This window comes from Chaetodon auriga, chromosome 3 (assembly GCF_051107435.1).
Source record: "Chaetodon auriga isolate fChaAug3 chromosome 3, fChaAug3.hap1, whole genome shotgun sequence".
Lineage (NCBI taxonomy): Eukaryota > Metazoa > Chordata > Actinopteri > Chaetodontiformes > Chaetodontidae > Chaetodon > Chaetodon auriga.
In genome coordinates this window covers 21,884,511-21,905,206 of record NC_135076.1, presented here as the reverse complement: position 1 = coordinate 21,905,206, position 20,696 = coordinate 21,884,511, and the positions used below count along the sequence as shown (strand labels likewise).

General features: G+C 42.9%; 1 protein-coding gene across 2 annotated transcripts in view; it reads right to left on the bottom strand.

The window, feature by feature from the left end:
* Positions 1-2,243: 2,243 nt before the first annotated feature.
* Positions 2,244-20,696, bottom strand: part of lingo3a (leucine rich repeat and Ig domain containing 3a) — a 36,018-nt gene continuing 17,565 nt past the window's right edge. For both annotated transcript variants that reach the window (XM_076726931.1, XM_076726932.1), the window contains one exon: positions 2,244-7,239. In XM_076726931.1, the coding sequence (XP_076583046.1) occupies positions 5,346-7,178 (1,833 nt within the window). In that variant the 5' untranslated portion in view covers positions 7,179-7,239 and the 3' untranslated portion in view covers positions 2,244-5,345. The remainder of the gene's footprint in view (positions 7,240-20,696) is intronic.

The following is a 20,696-nucleotide window of genomic DNA, read 5'->3' as shown; positions in this document are numbered from 1 at the left end:
CTCACACAGTTCAGAAACCAGAGCTTAACTCTGGCTGGTCTTAAGTCATTTTGATCCTGACGAATAACAAGAATTAGGGAAACCTGGCTGCCTCTGTTCAGCTGATGACAAAAAAAATTGCCTTTTACAGTGTCACTAACGTAGATTTCCTAACAAAACACTGAGGAAAAAACTGGTTTGTAAAGTTTGACCTGATCTGCCAACAGATCATGTCCTGATGAGACGACATGCACATGTTCCTTGTAGGTTTGTTCAGTAACTGTTAACCACTTAAGACCACCATGTTTACCATGGTAACATAAAATGTGTGATTACTGCCCACACACACAAACCTTCTCCACACACACACACACACACACACACACACACACACACACACACACACACACACACACACACACAGCATTACATCATTACAAACACTCATCTGTGTTCCCACGTTACAGCTGGAAATAGCTTTGGTGAAGCAGCATCAGAGCTCTGTGTGTTAAAGTGCAGTCTGATATCATTTCCCCTCTCAGCCAAATGAAAGAGATATTTGAGGGGAGCACTGTGCTCTTCGTGCAAGTGAACGAAACTAATTATCAGATGAATAAAACCCATCTGAATGGTTAATGATTCATTTCACAGCCCGGTGTTGGTGTCCAATCCTCGGCTGGTGACACATCTTTCAGCGGCTCCTCTGAAATGTTGATGGCATGTTAATCACCACCGCAACGTATGGCCACAGTCAACTCTGCACAAAGTGGGAGGGAGTTTCAGGTGTATTACTTTGAGGTCTACTTACAAACTGAGAGCAAATCACTCACAGAGATTTATAATAAATGCAATGATTTCCAAATCGAACTCCATTTTCAGCAGGATTTTGCTAAACGTCTGGATGCGAAGGGTTGAATTTTCCACTCTCCACAGGCTCAGTGCACATTACTATATGACTAACAGCACACCAAAGTGCGAATTCAAAGCTATTTTTAGCTCTCATGCAATGCAACTCATTCTTGTAATTTGTGTTTTGATGAATGCACAGACAATGAACTATAACAATCCTCCTTATGCAACACCTGCTGCGAGAATGCGGTAAGTGAAGCAACACTGGAGGCACTCTTGAAACCGACTCTCCATCTTAGTCTCTATTAGCTATTCATGGCAGCTGGCAGGAAATTCTTGTTCAGATATTTGGCCCCATTTTAAAATGTTTTAGGCATAATCAGCACACATGAGGAGCTCTAATCTTTTGCTATCAGCATACAGAGGGGTAAAAAATGATAGGACAAACCTGGATGAATGAGTGGAGAACCATAATTAGAGTTAAAATGCTTGTGGATCGAGCAGACAGAGATCTTACTCATTATGAGAGATCAGAGGTGCCAAAACCACTTGAGCTGGTCTGCGGAGAAAAAAAAAGTGTTGCTATCAGGTGAGTCATTTTTGACCATATTCTTGACAAGTGGGTGAGGCGCAAACCTGGTGAACACCAAGAAAATGGTTCAGGTGTGAATGCTTGACCCCCACAGTGAGGGGGTTCTGTGACGCTTTCAGGACACATTTTATTGGTGTGATTTGGTTCCACGTGTCTCATGAGAGCAGAGGGTCGCTGCAAATCAATACAAAATGTCTAATGTGATTTTCTCACACACACACACAAAAAAAATCTACTTCTCACTCATTGAAAAATCAATGCAAATTAATGTTAAAGATGAACTACTGAACTACGGTGTCCCCAATTTCACTGAATCACTGAAAAGTTTCAAGTTAGCTGCACATTAGAGCACAAGTCGGCTTAGAAATGAGTTGCAATGCTTGTAGGTCAACATCTTTGACTCAGACTAACGGTGAGAAACTTTCCCTCTGCAGCAGATGAATGTGAAAACAGCTTTCTAGAGTCAAACTCTGCACAGCGAACGTCAAACATCCAAGTAACAATAAGTAAAACACATCATTCAGCAGACTTTAAAGATTGTAAAATTGGAGGAGATTTTGATCAATTTACGGGTGCTGAGCATCTTCCTGTGGCTCTCTACTTCCTGCTGGAGGTGCATGCAGTTTATACCAGTCAGACCAGAGCAGTATGAATTCACTTACCCACTAAATAAAAATGGGGCTGAGTTCAGTGTGAATTAAACTGATGGCAATGAATGGAGTCATTATAGCTGAAGAGAACCAACGACAAACACATCAAAGTGTGAATGCAAAGCTGTTTTATCCGCTCATAAAATGTTATTTTCAGAACTTGTGTTTTGATTAATGCAAAAAAAAATTACCGAAGACACTCCTTATACAGTGAACTGTAAGTATGTATATCCTTACGTGATGTAAGGTAGTAGTAAGTAGACCAAAACATAATGTTAAACACAAAATTTCACAGTGACGGGGTCACAGGTTTATTGTAGACTCCCAGTTGACTTCTCAGACCGCCACCATGAGGGGTGAGTGACCAGATGACTGCTTTAAAAAATGGGACAGGGGACAAGACATCATCATAGCAGATAATATAGCATGCTTTATAAACAGTGTGCTTCATTTTTATAAAACAATACAATACAAAACAGTCTAGCACAATTTCCAGACACAATGGTTTCCATATTTACAGGAAGAATTCAGTAAAGGACAATGAAAAATGCCATCAATCATTTACATTTCTAAAATGCAGAGAAGCTTAAATGAGTCAGTCCAGTAACATATGCAGAGCTCATTATTAACAATTTCATGTCGAGAGATATAAATCTAGTCTGTAAAATCTGTTGTTCAATGAATGTGTGGATGAACACAAACACTTAATGGGGGAACATGAGAAATGTTCCTGTTTGTTTTCACCTGCAGAGGAGAGGCGGGGGTTTCTCTGAGAGTTAAATTAGTGTCATTAAATAATTCATTTGAAGTCCAATACTACCAAATCCAGGTCAGCCTCATCGACATCACCTCAACAACTTCATTTACCTTTGGGGAAATGGAATAAATTGCTTATTATCAAGTCTGGAGGTCGGGGAGGTCTTACTCTAGTTAATACAGTTCAGCATCATCTACAGCCAACAGAGGGCAGCAGAGTGACACTGTCAGACCTACACGAGTTGAAGCTGGACAGGAAGAGCTAATTTCTAATTTGGTGGCGTTGGCTCTCAAGGCTAAAACCACAGATCCAGAGATAAACCTCCAGGGTAGAGTAGAATAAGCATTTTACCTGTTTTTCTCACACTCGACAAATTAGGTCTGTAGTTATGAGAGAAACTGGAATAATGGCCACAGTTTCTGCTTTTTATGTAGTATTAAAACTTCCACAGATGCTGTACAAGGCCCCAAAACTGACACGACTGCTAAAAAGTTTGGGTTACTTTATATTAAGGTTCAGATATTCACTATTAACCATATTAGTTGCATTGTGGTGCTTTATTAGTTATTTAAAGCACTTATTAATGCCTTATTCTGAAGGACCTACAGCTACTAGACCTTTCACTCAGTTTTCCCTCAATAATCTCCTAATTGCTGCTTATTGACAGTCAGTAAGGAAGTTCTTGTACATTCATTATGATGCCAACAAGACTATCCCCAGCATTAATAAGTGCTTTATAATGACTAATTAAGAGTCAATATGCTACTAATATGAATTATGCCAAAAAGCAGCTAATTAATGGTGAAAAGGTGTGGCTAACATAAAGTGCTACCAAACATTTTATTACATCCTTTGTAGTAAAAACTGTATTCATCAACATTTTCATAGACAGTTTAGCTTTTAGTTTGAGGGAATACAGAAATACTTGATAATTTCTTGATTATCTTAAAGCTGAATGACTCATACTGAAATCACCTTCATAACCACTTTTACACAGCTCTTCAGATTTCGATCAGTGTCAGTTTCTTTCTAGAATACCTCGACTCCTTCTGCTCTCTGACTCAGTTTCATTATGACCTTTGTTCCAGTCTGCAAGGTTTTTTATCACATTTGCATTTTTCCCTGCGTGTCTCAAGCACACTGAGGTCCTGATGAGAAACCACTTAACTCCTTCGCCCGCTGGTCAGCCAAGCCTCCCCACTGTCACTCGTAACCAAAAATAGACAAAGTGAACTGAAACCTGATGTACACGCCCTTCATGATTTGCTGTGTGAGCTGTGTGATCTGATGATAAGGTGATAACTGAGAGAGCTCTGGACTGATTTGAAAAGAGACTTTTTACAGAAGAACAGAAAAACTTACTCAACAGTACTATAAACAACCACAAGAATTTCAATGTCAGTGATTACAAAATATAATACATCTTATACAGTGTGTATCCTACCTATACAGTATGATCTGTTCAACTTAGGGATGTATGCACCCCAACAAATGTTCAATTTACAAATAATACACATTATTCAAAGTAAGAAGGCAGCTCTGTACATGCGTTCATCTTTTACATACAACTGTTTTCAGATGACGAGGGTAAGAGTCTTGTACAGTTTGCACTGAATAGACAACAATGGAAAACCTACCAAACAGGTGCACATCTTGCATGTACTCATTTGCTGCCACACAAATGTGCATTGGGTCCTTAAATTGTAGCTTCACCTGGAGAGTCCCATTTTTGTTTAAAACAGCTTTGAGCAGCATTTAGTGGTATCCAATGAGAGGTAACTACCTACTACAGCATTGCATTGACATTGATATGACATGATGCTTTACAGTCAAATTGGCAGTGTTGCAGAGAGTCGTCTCTTGGTGTCTGGTGTGTTCTGTACAAATCTACCAACAGCAAAAAAGCAGAGCTTCTACATTTTTTTGTCATAATAGTGTTCTAAAATCCTGACTGTAAATGAGTCTAAATATGCAGTATATAGCTGGAACAATTCAAATACATATTGGCAAGTCCTTGGCATTCATTGAGCACCACCCTGTTATAATGTATTCATGAGTTTGGAGCTAGAGAGCTTGGATCACCTCAGACGGAGCGGAGAGCTGAAGTCCTTTACAGATGAAGAGAACAGAGTTCAATGTGGGGAAGGAGGATGGAGTTGGCAAGAGTTTTGAGAGGTTAAAGACTTGTGGGACTCTGAGTGCTTTTGTTGCTTGGTCTTTTAACAGTGTATTCAACATTTTGAGACATCTTTAACTGTAATCCAACTCTGCACAATAATGCAAACACACAACAAAGCAATAGAAATTTATCAAACCCGTACAGATGTCCCGTTTTCTCATATCTACAGCAGTTTCAATAACAAAACCTCTCAATAAAATGTCCTATAAATAACTGTATTTTATGTTTCGCAAGCGCAAACATCCATTTCAGCGTCTCCTCCCTTTTATGTCCTCGCTTGAGACTGCTTGCAAGCAGTACCAGGGAAAGAATACCAATGAGAGAAACACATCTGAATAATCAAATCATTTTCATGTTGAACTTGCGTGCCCCACCCTGTCCTCCACTGGCAGCCGGTCCATCCACCTTTCTGAAGGAGTATTCCACCGAGAAATTGTTCTTGTGCTGCCCTCTCCCTCGACTCCACACAAACAGCAGAATGAAACAGAAGAGAACTACCCCCAGGAACATGATACAACCCATAGCTGTGGATATGAGGATGGTCTTGAGGTCCAGAGTAAACTTCAAGAAGACTCTAGTGTCATTCAGATTTGTGTCATTAAGGTCCCCAGCATAGTAAGTGCGGTTGGCCAGAAGGGCTGCATCTAGTGGCAGCCCACTAACTGTGAGTGTGGCGAAATAGGTGTCATTTCCACCAGCGTTGCTGGCTATGCAGATGTAAGTTCCACTATCTGTTACCTGGGCGTACCGTATTTCTAAAGTGCCCTCTGGTAACACAGTTAGGCGGCCGCTGCTCTTTGTGGTGATGCGGCGGCGTTGCGGAGAGATCCAGAATATCACCGGTGTTGGCTCACCTTCTGCTCTGCAAATGAATGACACAACCTGCCCCTCCCGGGCAGATATCTGCTGCAGTTTCCTGTTGCGGATTTTGGGCTTCTGGCAAGTAAAGTGATCAAAGAGAGCCGAGTCGGAGAAAGCGTTCAGGGCCCGTCCCTGGACTTCGACGGGCGTCATACACACTGGGGAGGCGCCGTCAAAATTGAGGGTCTTCCTGCGCTGAAGGATCCACAGCAAGCGGCAGTCGCAGGCCAGAGGGTTTCCATCCAAACGCAGTGTCTCCAGAGTGTTGACAGACTGAAAGGCTCCCTCTTCCAGGGTCACCAGGCTGTTAGTGGAGAGGTTAAGAAGGCGGATTTGCCTCAGACCACCCAGCGCATATGGCTGCACCACCACCAGGTTTGTGTTGACCAGATGCAGCTCCTTCAGCCTAACAAGGTCCCGCAGCGCCCAGGACTCCAACACAGAGATAGGGTTGTAGGAGAGGTTCAGGCTGGTGAGGTGAGCCAGACTGCGCAGGGCAGAGGTGGGCACAGAGGTGATGTTGGTGTGCGTAATGGACAGCCAAGATAAGTTCAGACCCTGCAGGCTGTGAGGGGAAATGTGCTCTAAAAAGGGCCAGTGATCAATCTCGAGGCCCCTCAGGTTTCCCAGCTTACGGAAGTTCTGGTCCTCTAAGGCGGAGATACTGAGGTAGCGGAGCCGCAGAGTCACCAAGTTATGCAGGTAAGACAAAGACTGGCTGGACACAGACGTCAAGTTGCACCTCTCAATGGTCAGCTCCCTCAGCCCCACTAGACCCAGAAAGGCCTTGTTGGAAATATAAACCAAATCATTGTCTCCAACTTCCAGGTTTTTTAGACTTTTCAGGTCTTGGAACGTAAAGTCCAAAAGAATCACGATCTTATTCCCGCTGAGGTCCAAAGAAGTTAGGTTGGAAAGACGGGAGAAAGCCCCCATGGGGACCAGTTTCAACTGGTTACCCCTCAGTGAAAGCGACTGCAGGCTCTGCAGACTAGAAAAAGCATTCGGTTCCAGGACACTGATCATGTTCTCACTCAGGTCCAGCTTTTCGAGACGCTGATATGGAAGCAGGTCACCGTGCTCTACCCAGCGAAGTTTATTCCCGCTCAGGTCCAGGATCTTGGTGTCCTGTGGGATGCCATCTGGCAGCGTGGACAGGCGTTTACCATAACAGGACACAGTTTTGATCTTAGCAATGCACTCACAACGCTGGGGACATGTTTGACCTTGGGTGGGTGACACCGAGATCATCAGTAGCAAGAGCAGGAAAGGCAGGAGCCAGGTGACATCCTGGTCCGGGCTCATCCCCATGGCCCCCCTTTCTACTGCTTCCTCCTGCTCCTGTCTGGGGTTGAATCACTGGGCCAGACACCTGAGGAAACAGAAAGAATGGAAGGAATAGGAAAGAGGGGGGGCGGATTGGAGTCCAGAGAGAATGAGAGCGAGAGACAAAGAGACAGTGAGACAAATTAATTAAACTCAATTTCCCTTCAACAGCAGCGATCAAACACTCTAAATGGGTGGAATTACAATTACAAACTCTAATTGACCCGGCACAGCAGTAAAATTAAAGCTAGAGCTCCAAGATAATCCTCCAAAGACTGGGTCTGTATTCAGTTGAAACAGCTCGATTTACAATGGCAGACTGTGCCTTGTGAGCAGCCTGGTTTTAAAATCCTAAAATCGCCAGAACACACAACAAAAATTTCCCTAATAGCCACGAGTCAGTTTTATATCTGATGGTTGCTTCGCTCTTTGGCTATTTCATGCTTTGTAAATGAGAGCAGGGAAACAGGGAAATTGATAATCTGTTGTATTCATGAGACTTCATGTGAGACATCTTAAAATGCGTGAAAAGGGAAAACAATTGTCGCCCCTAAAAGCCTTCAACATCAAACAGCAGTGCAAAAATGGTCCCTTTATACAGTGTGAAGCAGAACAGTCAAACATACTGCTCTGTGGAAGAAAAAACAAGCGTGTAAACAGGCTGAATAAAATATGAAGTACCCAATCAATAGACATATAGCTCTGCATATCCAGTATACAGTGTCTTGGAGTAAACGCCTGACAAGGTCACTCGCCATAGCAGGAGGCCACGACTCAGTGCATCACAATAACTCAGTCCATCACATCGTCTGCATAAGTCTCTGAGGCATGACGCTTATCATGAGACGAGCTTGCCTAGCCTGACCCGCCTATGGGTTTCATATGACACACACAGACAAACGCACACATGCACAGTTCCCCCCCTCTGCCACCCCTCCGTCTGCTGGTGGATGTTGGCAGCAGAATGCTAATCCCTTTATAAAACCATTGTGAAATACCAACTGGCGGAATGGAAAGCGACTCCAGAAAACATATTCCATGACATCATAATAACTGAATGGGGAGGCTGTTAAAACATATTGAACAGCCATGACTCCTGTGACTCTTATGGGCTGACACATCAGGAGGTCCCGACCTAGAATATGTGCTGGTTATGTCGCTAAAATGATATGAAACGTGAAGGCAAGCAAGTAAATATAGACACTTCTATGAAGGTGGGTATTGTTTGCTAATGTTTGACAAAGTTAGAGAAAGATCAAAATCTCCAAGACATCGTTGCTGTCTTTACCAACCAGACTCTCACACACGTAGCCATGCATCAAACCACCACAATCAAAAGGAAGTCACAAGATAGGAGGCGGAGGAGGACTAATGCGTTAAAGGCTTTTAAATTCCCACCTGCTACTGTTACAGATGATTTAATAACCCCTTTAATGTCCCTCACCTCTACACATGTTCTAATTTACCATTCAACCTGGCTCAGAGATGAATATTCCTATTAGCCAACCTGCCACTGAATGAAATTAACTGTCTGAATATGTGAGTGGAACTCCGATAGCAGACGGGTTTAAAACGAGCAGAGGATTGTTGAAAATTTCCGGTTTCTACAAGCCCATTAGAAGTATAAAAAAAAGGCAGCGGTGGACAGAAACGCAGGCTGCCAACACCCCACACATACATGTGTCAGACAGAGCAGCCTGACAGGCAGCCTTTCACAGTCAGCACACAAATTCTGTCATTCACTGTGGTCGAACAAGGCCCACCAGCAAAGGCAAGAGCTCTTTCTGCACCCGAAGGCAGTCCTTGCATTTTGGGTCTGGCTTTATTAATGGAAAAAACATGGCTGCTGAGGCATTGCCCATATATCCCTATATATTTTTTTAAGTATCACCAGTACCCGGTGCCCACATCAATGTTCTTTCTTTGCCTTCAAGTACACTACGATCATCTGGCTTATTGGAGGTTCCCAGCAACAGCCGAAAGAAGATCGAGGTTTTGTCAATAACGCCCTAAAGCTATATAGATATTAAGGCAGGCAACTCTGAAAACTTATCTTTCACTTTAGCCTTCAACTAGCGATGACTTTCCTGATACATGCCTGAAACTCTACTCGCCTCGCTCTCATGCACTGCTGCACTTCATTTAAAATGTGATATTTTATTTATGCTTTATATGTACTGTGTTGTATGTACTATTTTTAACCTTATTTGATTATTGTTATTCTTCATTAAGTTTTATTTTCCATCTCATTCTCTTTAGTCTGTTTATTTTTACTATTATGATCAAGTGGGTTTTGTTCTCCATCTTTTTTTACATTAACTTTAGATCACTGTTTTTTTGTTCATTCTATGTGTTGTTTTTTTTTTTAAAGTGAAGCAATTCATGCATGTGATTTATGTGTTGAGCTGTACACAATGCAGCTGAAGTGTTGAGAGTTTGGTTGGAGATTTGGGAGCGTTATGCTCAGCGTGCTGCTGAACTTTCAGTTATGAAAACTCTGAATGGAAATTAGAAAAAAACTGAACTGTGATGCAAGACTGTAAATATTAGGATTTAACTCCATGATGTTCATAAACAGTGTCATAAAACTGCATTGACATGCACTTTAAGATGCAGTGACAGCTGATGGTGAGATGTGAAATATTTAATATTAGCAAGGACATTTTAATCAATGGTCTAATAACAGCCTGGAGTAAATTTGAAAAAACAACAAGACGATAAGTGGATTTTATTTTGAAAGACAGCACCGTCTGCATGGTTTCAAGGACTTCAAGCATCCACTTTGACACACAAGTTGACTTACGTTAAGCCTGTAGGTGTTCTGACATTCTGTCCACGTCAGCATGTCTTAGAGCTGCACAGTCTTTCTTAGAAAACTGCAGCAGCTCACCTGCTTCTGCAAAAGCTTAAGACATTTTTTCCCATAACAGCAGGTGGGCAATGACTGAAACAGAAACCCACAAACTTCCTCCACCCCACATTTAAAAATGTCTGTCACATGGCCGGTTTTCCGAAACCCATATCTGGTAGCAGTCGCTCAGTAATAACCCCAGAGGCCCCGGCCAGCTAATACACCAGAGGTCAACAGCAGGTGGATGGAGCTGTGTGCACTCCAGTGTATACAGCATGACCCCCCACCCCCTGAACCCACCCCCTGCCCCATGAACAGCTCCACACAGACCTGCTGTCCAAGAGGCTACTGTTACCTGGTAGTAAGCTGCGGTCAAAAATAACGTCTGTAGTCTTTGATTACGCAGCAGGAGCACAATTCTGTGCGCTCTTCCCTGCTGACCTTCAGCTGATGCAGGTGACAGAAGGCAGAGCAGAGGCGCTGCTGAGGGGAAGGAGCCGTTTCTCCTTCAGCAGAGACGCTGACAAACACTTTCAGTCTGGTCTCAAGTTTCATTTGCTGGTGAGCAGCGAAGAAACCGCCTAACAATTTAAACAGCAGTGATATAAAAGGACAGGCTTGCTTGGATAAACGAGTCGAGCAGGGTTAAAAATATCTGAAAGACATGATCCCGACAGAGTTATGCTCAATAAAGTTCAGTTATGTAAAAAGTGAAGGCAGAGGATGTTCACCAGACAGAGCTACACCAGCTATGTCTTGCAGAATCAATATGCATCTCTGAAATAAACTGCAAAACCCCCCCTCTGATATCCTTGTCTCTTACCTCCCATGCCTGGCTGAAACACACCTGTCCACTAGAAGCTGCGCTGACCTCACCTGAACCTCTCTCTAATCAGCCGCCTGCCTGCTCATTTGCTCATTAGCTTTTCAGTAAATAACTAGGGGGGTATTTTCATGCATGTCACACACAGTTAATAAGCTGCTGGAGTATGTGATGCATTATTTTCGTGGCTGTACCTGTTTTCTTTTGTTTCTGGGCCTTACCTGCTGTCTCTTACTGTCTGCATTTAGGTCCTGTTTCCTGCTCCCTGCTGCCAAATACTGTGAAAAAAGGCTCTTGTCTGTCATTGTCAAACAGATGAATTATATATGAAATCACTGTCAGTATATACTGCGCACACATCCAATAGCATTAGGCAAGAGGTCAGCTTTCTTTATCCCATAATTTTGGTTGCCAGGCAACATTTACTCATCCAGTACTTTCTAGTAGAAAAAAACTTCACCACCCGAAGTGATGTTCTGTTCTCGAAATGCCTCAATATTTAGACACAAGGGGTTGAACTGAAATGAAAAGTCTATTTTTTTGGTTTCTGTTCAGACTGTTAGGCTGTTAGCCACACCAGCTTTATATATTTGGGCATTTCAGCTGTCAACAGACTGTAACATCATTTACGTAATGACTTTGTAAGGCCAAAGGGCTTAAAGAGACACTGCCAATATCAACAGAGTTCGTTGTGGCCTTCAAGCACATGAAAGTTAAACAGTTATTTTTCTTAAAAGTACACCAGAACCAGATCGTATTGAGCTAGGAGGCTAATAGATCTTTTCAAAGCAGGCGTTTTGTTACCGATATCACTATGAACAGCTCCGCTATGTTCAAGTGTACAAGTAAGTCATTGGCCAGCAGCCACAATACCACGACCCTGAACATGAAGCAGCTAAATGGAGTTCGCCCATCATTAATTTATCTTTCACACCTGTGCTTTTAACACTGTGACATGTCCAAATGCTTGCCGTGGAAAAGGCCTTTCAGCAAACACAGTCTCTCTTCATGGCTGTATCAGACACCTCTCTAAACGTAGCTTCACAGTTACATTTTCGAAGACCGGTGTCATCAAAGTGTAGGTTTGATCTGTTAGCTGTGAGAAAGTAATGGCACGGTTTTACATACTCAACGTATGTGTCCCCATGGAGGTAAAACGCCCGAGTCCTCCACTATGTGCAACAGAGAGAAAGAGTCAAACTCTGCTGCCATGACAGTGACAGACAGAGCGCCAGCACAGTTCAAAGAAGATGGCTTCACACTGTTGTTGGCTGCTCTTGTGATGCTTGAAACTGCAGCTCACACTTGCATTGCGATACAAATTTTAGGTGACACGTTTGCAACAAGAAATACGTTCATGTAGCCTGAAGCATTCAAATACTTACAAAGTTGTATGTTTCTAGTTTAATAAAAGCCTCGGTGCAGAAACCCTCAGACAGATTTCCATATTCAGGAACACTGAAATAACATGGACTATTATAAGATTACTGAAGAGCTCCAACAGCATCATACCTGGAGATGGGTATTGAGAATGGGTACAGAGTTCCTGACTGGTAAACAAACAGTGCAACCATTGTTGGAACCTCTGGAACAAATGTAACTTATTTCTGCAAAAGAGTTAAAATATAATACAGAGTAGTTCTTTTCAGATCTTTTCCTGTCATGTCTCTGTTTTTTGTATCAAATTATGGATCAATGAGAGTATTGCTATGTACTGGTATCTGCAAGCAGTATCTGTATCAATATCAGTGTCAATAAAATCCTAATGATACTCCACCCTATTAACACTTAAGTGTTGCTTAAGTGCATATGAGTCAACGGCTGAAACATAAAACAGCCACATTAAAATATTCAGTGCACCTGTGGGTAAAGGCAGGCAAGTGCAGCAATTGCCACGGTATCAACAGTAAGCAGTCTCTCGTCAGGACCTGACGGAAACAACTGGGAATATGTTGCTATTAAAATTTCATTAGAAAGAGTTTGGCAGAGGAGCTGTTGTCGATGCCTTTGCCTTCATGATCTTTTGTACAGTGCACAGCAGCTGCTGTTGCAAGCAAAGGTGCTGATTGGTTGTTAGTGCCACTATCTTTTTTCATGCTGAACTGTGCTTGTTCTTGAATGCCCCGTCTCGCCTCGATTAAACGTTAGAAGAGCCAAAAGGATGTTCCTGTGCTCATAAAAGTGCGACTTATGACCCTAACCTTCAACTATCTTTGTATTCACCTCATGTTTAATCTTTAATCATATTTAATCTGCAGCACGGGGGCCCCACAGGGGACAGTTCTGGCTCACTTCCTCTTCACCCTCTTCATTGCTCTAGCACAAATCAGCCTGTCACCTGCAAAAGATCGGTCGGCCACAGATGAGGACGACAGGGAGGACAGAGAGCTGAGCAAGGGATTTGTGATTGGTGCCAGTGTAAGTGTCTCCAGATCAATGCAGGGAAACCAAGGAGCTGGTGGTGGACTTCCACAGGTGCAAACACTCCGTCCCTCCACCAGTGAACATCCAGACATTGACAAGTACCTGGAAGTTCACCTGGACTGGACTGACAATATAAAGGCACTATCCAGCTCTGTCCTGGCATGCCCTCTCAAGAGGAAGGAGGCTGATGGCTGAGATATCATCCCTGATGGAGAACATGTCCCACCTCAAGCAGGACACTCTGAGCACTGAGCAGCTGCTTCACTCATGAGCCTCAGCCACTTTGTGTTCACTGCTAAATGACAAACGTTAGCATACTAACATGCTAAACTTAGAAGGTGAACATGGTAAACATTTGCATGTTAACATTGTCATTGTAAGCATGTTAGCATACTGATGTTAGCATTAGCTCGACGCACCACTGTTCCTAAGTGTAGCCTCGCAGAGCTGCTAGCATGGCTGCAGACTCTTATATCCTTTAATTCACTAATGTTTACGATATCATTTTATCTCTGATCTGTCCGTGACAAAATTAAAGATGATAACGTTGACGTCTTCTTAATTATAGTTGAAACATAATCATTTAATTGCTCAGGTGATAAGCAATCATTCAACGATCACAGTCATCCAGCTCTCATTAGGTTGTCAGGTGTCCCCTCTCTACAGCGACAGTCAGCATGGGTCCTCCTGAGCTCAGAGTCTGTAAAGCACAGATGACAGAGTGGGTGACCCGGAATTCATGTGCTCTCTGACCTCGGCCCAATTACCATCCAAACACTGCAGAGTTATGGAGGGAGTGAGAGAAGTGTGGCTTTTAAGCTTAAAAAAAGCCAAGTTCAGGTTAGATAGCAACAGAGCCATATTTAGACAGTGGAGTGGGCTGTGAAGCTGCAGGGGCAAGGGGGCTCAGTGTTCTGCCACCTCTCCACCCCCTCCTCTCACCACCTCTTCCTGCCAAACGGCTACATCATTTATTTCTGACACTACCTTTACTCCAGCCTTACCTCGTCCACAGCCTTTTTTTTTTGTTTAAACCGAAGCTATTAGGGCTTGAAAGACAGCAAATTAAGCTAATGGGCCTCAGGAAAACACTGTCCTTCTTGGTTACTCAAAATAATAGATCGTGAGGCCCGCGTGTGTCTCAACATGAGGACATTAGGATGGGATCAGACAGAGGGCACCGCTGATGCTCGGCTAAATCTTCCACATTAAACACGCACACACCCTATTAACGTATGCATGAAGCTTCTCTAACAAGCTGAAAATTGTGTGTGTGTTTGTGTATGAGGGATTGGAGAGACACAAGATTTAAGTGCTGGGCTGCAGCCAGGAGATGATAGCTACACGTGTCTTAGCTCACATTTTGTGGGATGTGAGATATTAAAGGATAAGATACCATCCCATGAAAAGACCAAAACCAACAGACTTAGACTGACTTTCCAAATTCCCCAGTGAGTCCATTTCTTTTCATTTGTGAGCACTGTGGTTTTAAACAAACGTTAGTCAAACAGGAGTTGTTGGGCACTTTTTTCAGCTGTGGATTAATACACATTTTGTGCTCTAGTGAGTCTTTACAGCAGCAGGACGGCGTATGTGGAATGGACTCAAAATAAACTACAGTGCCCATGTTAATCATAATGAAGAAACATGTCAGCCAGTGCAACAGTGTGGCTCACTGATGTGTTTTTAATTGTTTTTGGAAGACTAGGGAGCACTGTGGCGCAAAGGAATAAGCTATATCAGGGTCTGAGTACACTTGTTCTTGTCAAGGGATTTGCTGACAATCAGAAAAATACAGAATATCACCAGCCTTATTCTTTAACATCACGGAGAGAGGCATTATATAAAAATTCACCATGATGTACAGGATTGTTCACAAGCTTTTCGATCCCTGTGCAGCTCTGTATAAGGAAGCTTTCTAAATGTGTATTATCTATAGCAAGAAAAGGCCTGGGAGAATCAACAGCAACAGAGAGGAGGATGAGACCGCTAATCATGCTGCAGGTGTAGGACACAGCTGACAAATGAGCAGGAAGCGTGTTTGAGAGTGCGTAGGTGTAGCCAAGCGCTCTCCAGAAAAGGCTCACAGGCCGAAGCATAACATCCACAAAAGCTCCTCAAATGGCTGTGCTCACACTCGTTCCTACCATGCCCACTCATTGCGCTTTACATAAGCACATACTCTGCGTGTGTGTGTGTGTGTGTGTGTGTGTGTGTGTGTCCACCAGAGAGAAAACACATTACTCATTTACACTGAGGGAAGCCACCGTCGGCGTCCATCAATCCGTGTAGGGAGACCCTGAAGCCCCTGGCAGTGCATGGTCCAGGGAACACACACGTACTCACACAGGCCATTACACACACTCATGCTCACCTGATGAGAGAGCGAGGCAGACTGAGACAGAGAGAGAGAGAGAGACACTGAGTTGCTTGTTCCCTTTTATGACCCTGTTAACTTCCACCTTGCAGTCTGCTGATGGATTGTTATCACTGGCAGGGCCGTGCCTTCCACCACAGGCAAGGACGTCCAGTCGGTGGGTGGAGAAGAGAAAGCTGGGGCTGCTGGCATGGAGTACGAACACCTGTACTGTGTGTATATGTGAGTATGGACAGTCAGGAAGAAGAAGAAGTGTGTATTAACATCACGCAGTACATGCACGTGTATGTATTTGAGCACTCAGAGGTCTTTCCAGCAGCTGTGGACACTGAGGTGACAGGAGGAGCCTGAGAAGATGGATGAGGGGCACTGTGTGCAAACAGTCCACTTATTTAATGTGGTTTTGTCCTCGGGCCCCGCATAATAAAACTGACGCAGTGAACTGATCAGATATGTCGGAAATTGCCATTACACCACAGCGCTGCATGCAGATTGATATAAAATACTAGTTTAAGGGTGCCAAATGGGATTTTAATTATAATAATGGATTACAGTGAGATTCTTACATTGCACTTCTGCCCTATGCAAAGCAGTAACAGTGAAACCAAAGGACACAAAGGGGTGATTAAGAATGTGTCTTGCCATGTGCCATGAATCTTTAATAAGAGAACTGTTTCAGGGCTTATGGACGAAAAGGCTTCTACGAACAGGAGCTAAATAATTGAAGACGTCATGCTGCATGGTCATGTCCCACTGACATGGAGACTTTGACCTTACCTGCAGCTGCAATATCCAAAGACATAGAGGGACAAACACGATACTCTCATACTGACATACATGACTGATGGGAGATAAAGCACATGGGCCATACAATGATACTGTACAGTTACTCATTTTCCACACGCGCTGCCATAAAACTGTGATGCACAAAGCTAAACTTTTGCAGGAGGTTTAAGTTCCAACCAAGGTTTAAAAAATAAAGTTTTATGTGACAGAACCTGACACAGACCTGTGTGCCGCATTTCCTCCATCGTTCTAGACATAATAAACTCCAGTCAGCTTGTAACTGTCCTTTTTAAAGCTAAAAGACGAACATGATGCACGTGAGCTGGCAAATGTCTCACAATAATCCGCATGACATTATAAAAATAGCAGCTGTGCTAATGAGGCCATTAATCACACTAAAGAAAGTTAATATATACATTACACGAAAACTTTCCTTCATTAACATACAGTTTTATGCAGAAAGGTGCTGCAAAATCTAGTGCGATCAAGTGGTCTTCAGGGGGAATCCACGGACGAACTGTTCTTGAGTTACTTACTTTGTTCACAGTCAAATTATATAAAGAGTCTGCGGTGTTTGTCTTTGCTTCTCTCATTCAAATAAAACTTGAAATAAAGTCTTATGAGACCAGTTCTCCTGGTATTACAGCTCTCATCTATGGTTCAAAACTTGAAAACTAATCAAAACCACCTGCCCATGCTATGGATTTGTAACCTTCATTAAAATATATGCTCCATTTATAAGCTGCAATTTTGAGGAAATTGTGAACTTATTTGCTTGTTAATCTAATGAAAAATGTAAACTCTTCTGTTTCTCCAAGCTGCAGCGTCTTCACACCCCGGCTCTGCTCATTACTCTGAGCGTTCATTTGAATCTACTCATTTGTGGAACACATTTCTTCTGGATTAAACACCACCAGAAAAAAAGATGTTCCCACAATTTTGTTTTGCATCAGCTTGAGTGAAACTGAATCAGATGTGCAAAGTTTGATCTCACTTCATTTGCAGGATATCCTCAGATAAACCTCATTTTATGAGAGGATTTCTTACATTAAATTACACCAGTAAATTTCAGGTTTTAGGTTCCCTTAGAAGTGGAGAACAAGGTGTTAGATCTTCTATCCAGTATCGACAGAAAGCAATTATAAGGAGGCAGATTCATGAAGGAGGAGAGCAGTTTCTCCAATAACAGTAACCACAACAAACATGCTCCCATTCGAGGAAGTATAAGATATCAATATATTCACATGGTGCACGGCTGAGGTGAAAGTGGGAACAATGAGAAGAAAATTATAGGACTTCTTTTAAATAAAAACTTCAAAGTACATGACAGTCTATAATACCGCTCTATTTTATTAAAGTTTCTTCATGGAAATCATCCAATAGGAGTAACCTCAGAGAACGGGGGGGTCTGCTTTCACCACAGGGTCTGACATGGTTTCTTTTTTATCAATTTGTACTGAGGCATGTTCACAGCTGAAGGTTAAAACTAATATTGGGGTTCCCACGCAAACACTCCCACACAATCCAACCCAATCCAAGCACAGTCAGTTTGAGTTAACACGAAGGGATCCGTGGCTCAAAAGAACATTAAGTTCGATGCCGCTCTTTGAGGGGCCACCGGCCGTCACTGTAATGCGGGGTGACACTTTCACCTCGGGCCACATATACACACTCAATGATGCCAGTCGAGGCTGATAGAGCCCTCAGCTGTGTTATTGTATTGACACACGACCTAACACATTTTCATTAGCAATGTTCTATAACCCTAATTCATCACTGTGCTCCATCAATTTAGGCCTGTTACGTGGGTGGCCAACTTATTTATCCTGTGCTTATTTATTTCGAGGCCTCAGGAGGCTTGAGAGCTCGCAGTGAATGGACTAATGATGATTAAAAAATCTAATTACGCTCATTAGTTATTCATGTTAAATAGAAATTTAAAATTTGGTAGTTTAGCATTGAATGATTTCCATCAAATGAACAATCATTTCTCTTTTGATGTGAGAGAAAATTTTCCTGAAAGGATTTGGGAGATTGAGGTTGTGTCCAAAAGAAACCTTCCTGGGTGGATCCAGTTTGTACAAAGGGTACGTTCGGCAGGTTACCCAATGGAAGCCTGGAGATAGTTATCTTACCTTAGCATAAAGACTGGAAACGATGGGGAAATATTAGCCTAGCTCTGAAACACACAGAAAGAAGTGGAGTTTCTGGTGAGTTCAGTCAGAGCCTGAGCTAAATACAAACACTCAGGCACACACCCAAACAGATGGCTGATGCGTGCGTTGCTAGCTAGCTTACAGCTAACATTTGTACAACATGAGCTGTTTGGGGAGAATAAAAACAAACAGTCCAGCAGTCAAATTTGCACAGATGATCCAGGGTGAAATTAAGCTTCTCTTTCTGTCTGACCACACACAGAGATCATGTAGGACAGAGACGTCAAACTCAACCACCGAAGGGGACAAAATACGTGGGATGGGGGGCCACAGCCATAGCTTTCCTACTGAGGTGACCAGATTAGACCCAGTGATTCTGTAGGGGTGGCAAAAATACTATCTCAGATATATATAAAATTAAAGAATAATGACGTACCCCTGTGGAATCCCATCATGCTGCTATGGCATCTAAAGCTACACGTCCTTTATGATGTCCTTCTGTAACAGCCTGGTGGGTCGAGAACACAAAATGTTGCTGAGGATTGTAGTGTTGCTCATTGTGAACAGTATGGAAATGGGCCAGCAGCCTACAGGCTATCAATAGGAAAAAAATCAAAGTCATTTCACCTTGAGATTGACACACGTTGTCTAGAACAACACACCTGGCAACACTTCGATTTCTGTATGGATTTAAGATAGAAAGTGTTCATTATTGAGCTCTGGACATGCTGATAGGCACATTTTTCTTCCCCTTGTACAGAGCTAGGTTAGCTGTTCCCTCTGTTTCTAGTGTTCATGCTAAGCTAACCATCTCCTGGCTATAGCTTCGTATTTAACCAACAGACATGGTATCCATCTTGTTATCTAACTCTCAGCAAGCAAGCGACTAAGTGCCAAAATGTTGTCCCTTTTTTAAACAACAACTATTTCTCAGTCACTTTAAAAGGGTCTGTCACTTATTCTAAATGGTAGCCCTGTCACTTTGGCACAAAACAAATACAAACTAATGGTAATATGGAGTCATCAGGAACACTTGTGGCTTCGCTGTCCTTTACTTATGGACACCACGGAGTGTCACAGTGGCTCAACGGCACCGGTCAGACACCCGTCTGTCCTTTCAGTCAGCTTGCCATGTGGACAGGCTGCTGCTGGCAGCTACCCTATTAAATGGCCATCCTCTCCTTAAACCCCTGTGATCAGAGTGTGTCAGTCAACCAGCAGTCCCCCTCCCCAGGCACCCTCTCAGTCTACTTACACAACTTCAGCAGGGTTGAGAAGTGACAGACCACCAGGAAAGAGAGGACCTAATTGGGGGAACTGGTAGAACAGACGTATTGTTTATGCTCAGTGAACTGATCAAAATGTTCATTTGTCCTTGTCCAACTCTTGTGGGGCTGGTTTTAAAAAGAAGGGAAATAAAATGGAATTTGTTATCAGGACGTTGCCCTTATTGTGCCGGGCAATTACTGATCAGCTGATAGACTAACACAATCCAGTCTGAAGGCGTCACGCACCGTTTACCACGAGATGTGTGTCCTTGAAAGCACCCTGATCAAATACTAAATGTAATGACTTGGAAACATCCATTACCGTGTGACTCTCATAACTTTTGAGTAAATGGCTGGTTGTCAACTCCTCCGCCATGATTGCTTCACAATGCATGGCACCTGTTCAGACTATAACTGTATAATACTCTCTTTTATTTCCATTATGCTGGTGAAATAGACAACTGGGGGCAATTTAACAGAACACTTCTGCTGTTTTCCCTCCTTCACAATTACTTTAGACGCAGTACAACCCTGCAGCTGTAAATTTATACAAATAATGACAATTCATCATCTGTCCTCCGTGCTTATGGCAACATAAGCAAATACTGGATAATGTCAGCACAGCTCTTCCATTTAAATGCAAGTAAGAAGTAATAGATCAAGAGGCAAACTCCACTCTCAGACAGTATTACCCCCCAGAGAGGTGGCTTTCCATCTTGCATGAACAAAACCTCACGTCAAAGGTTAATCATTTTCACAAGCTTAAATGACAAGCTACTGTATTAGCAGCCAGCTCTAACCCCCTTAAACACAAAGGG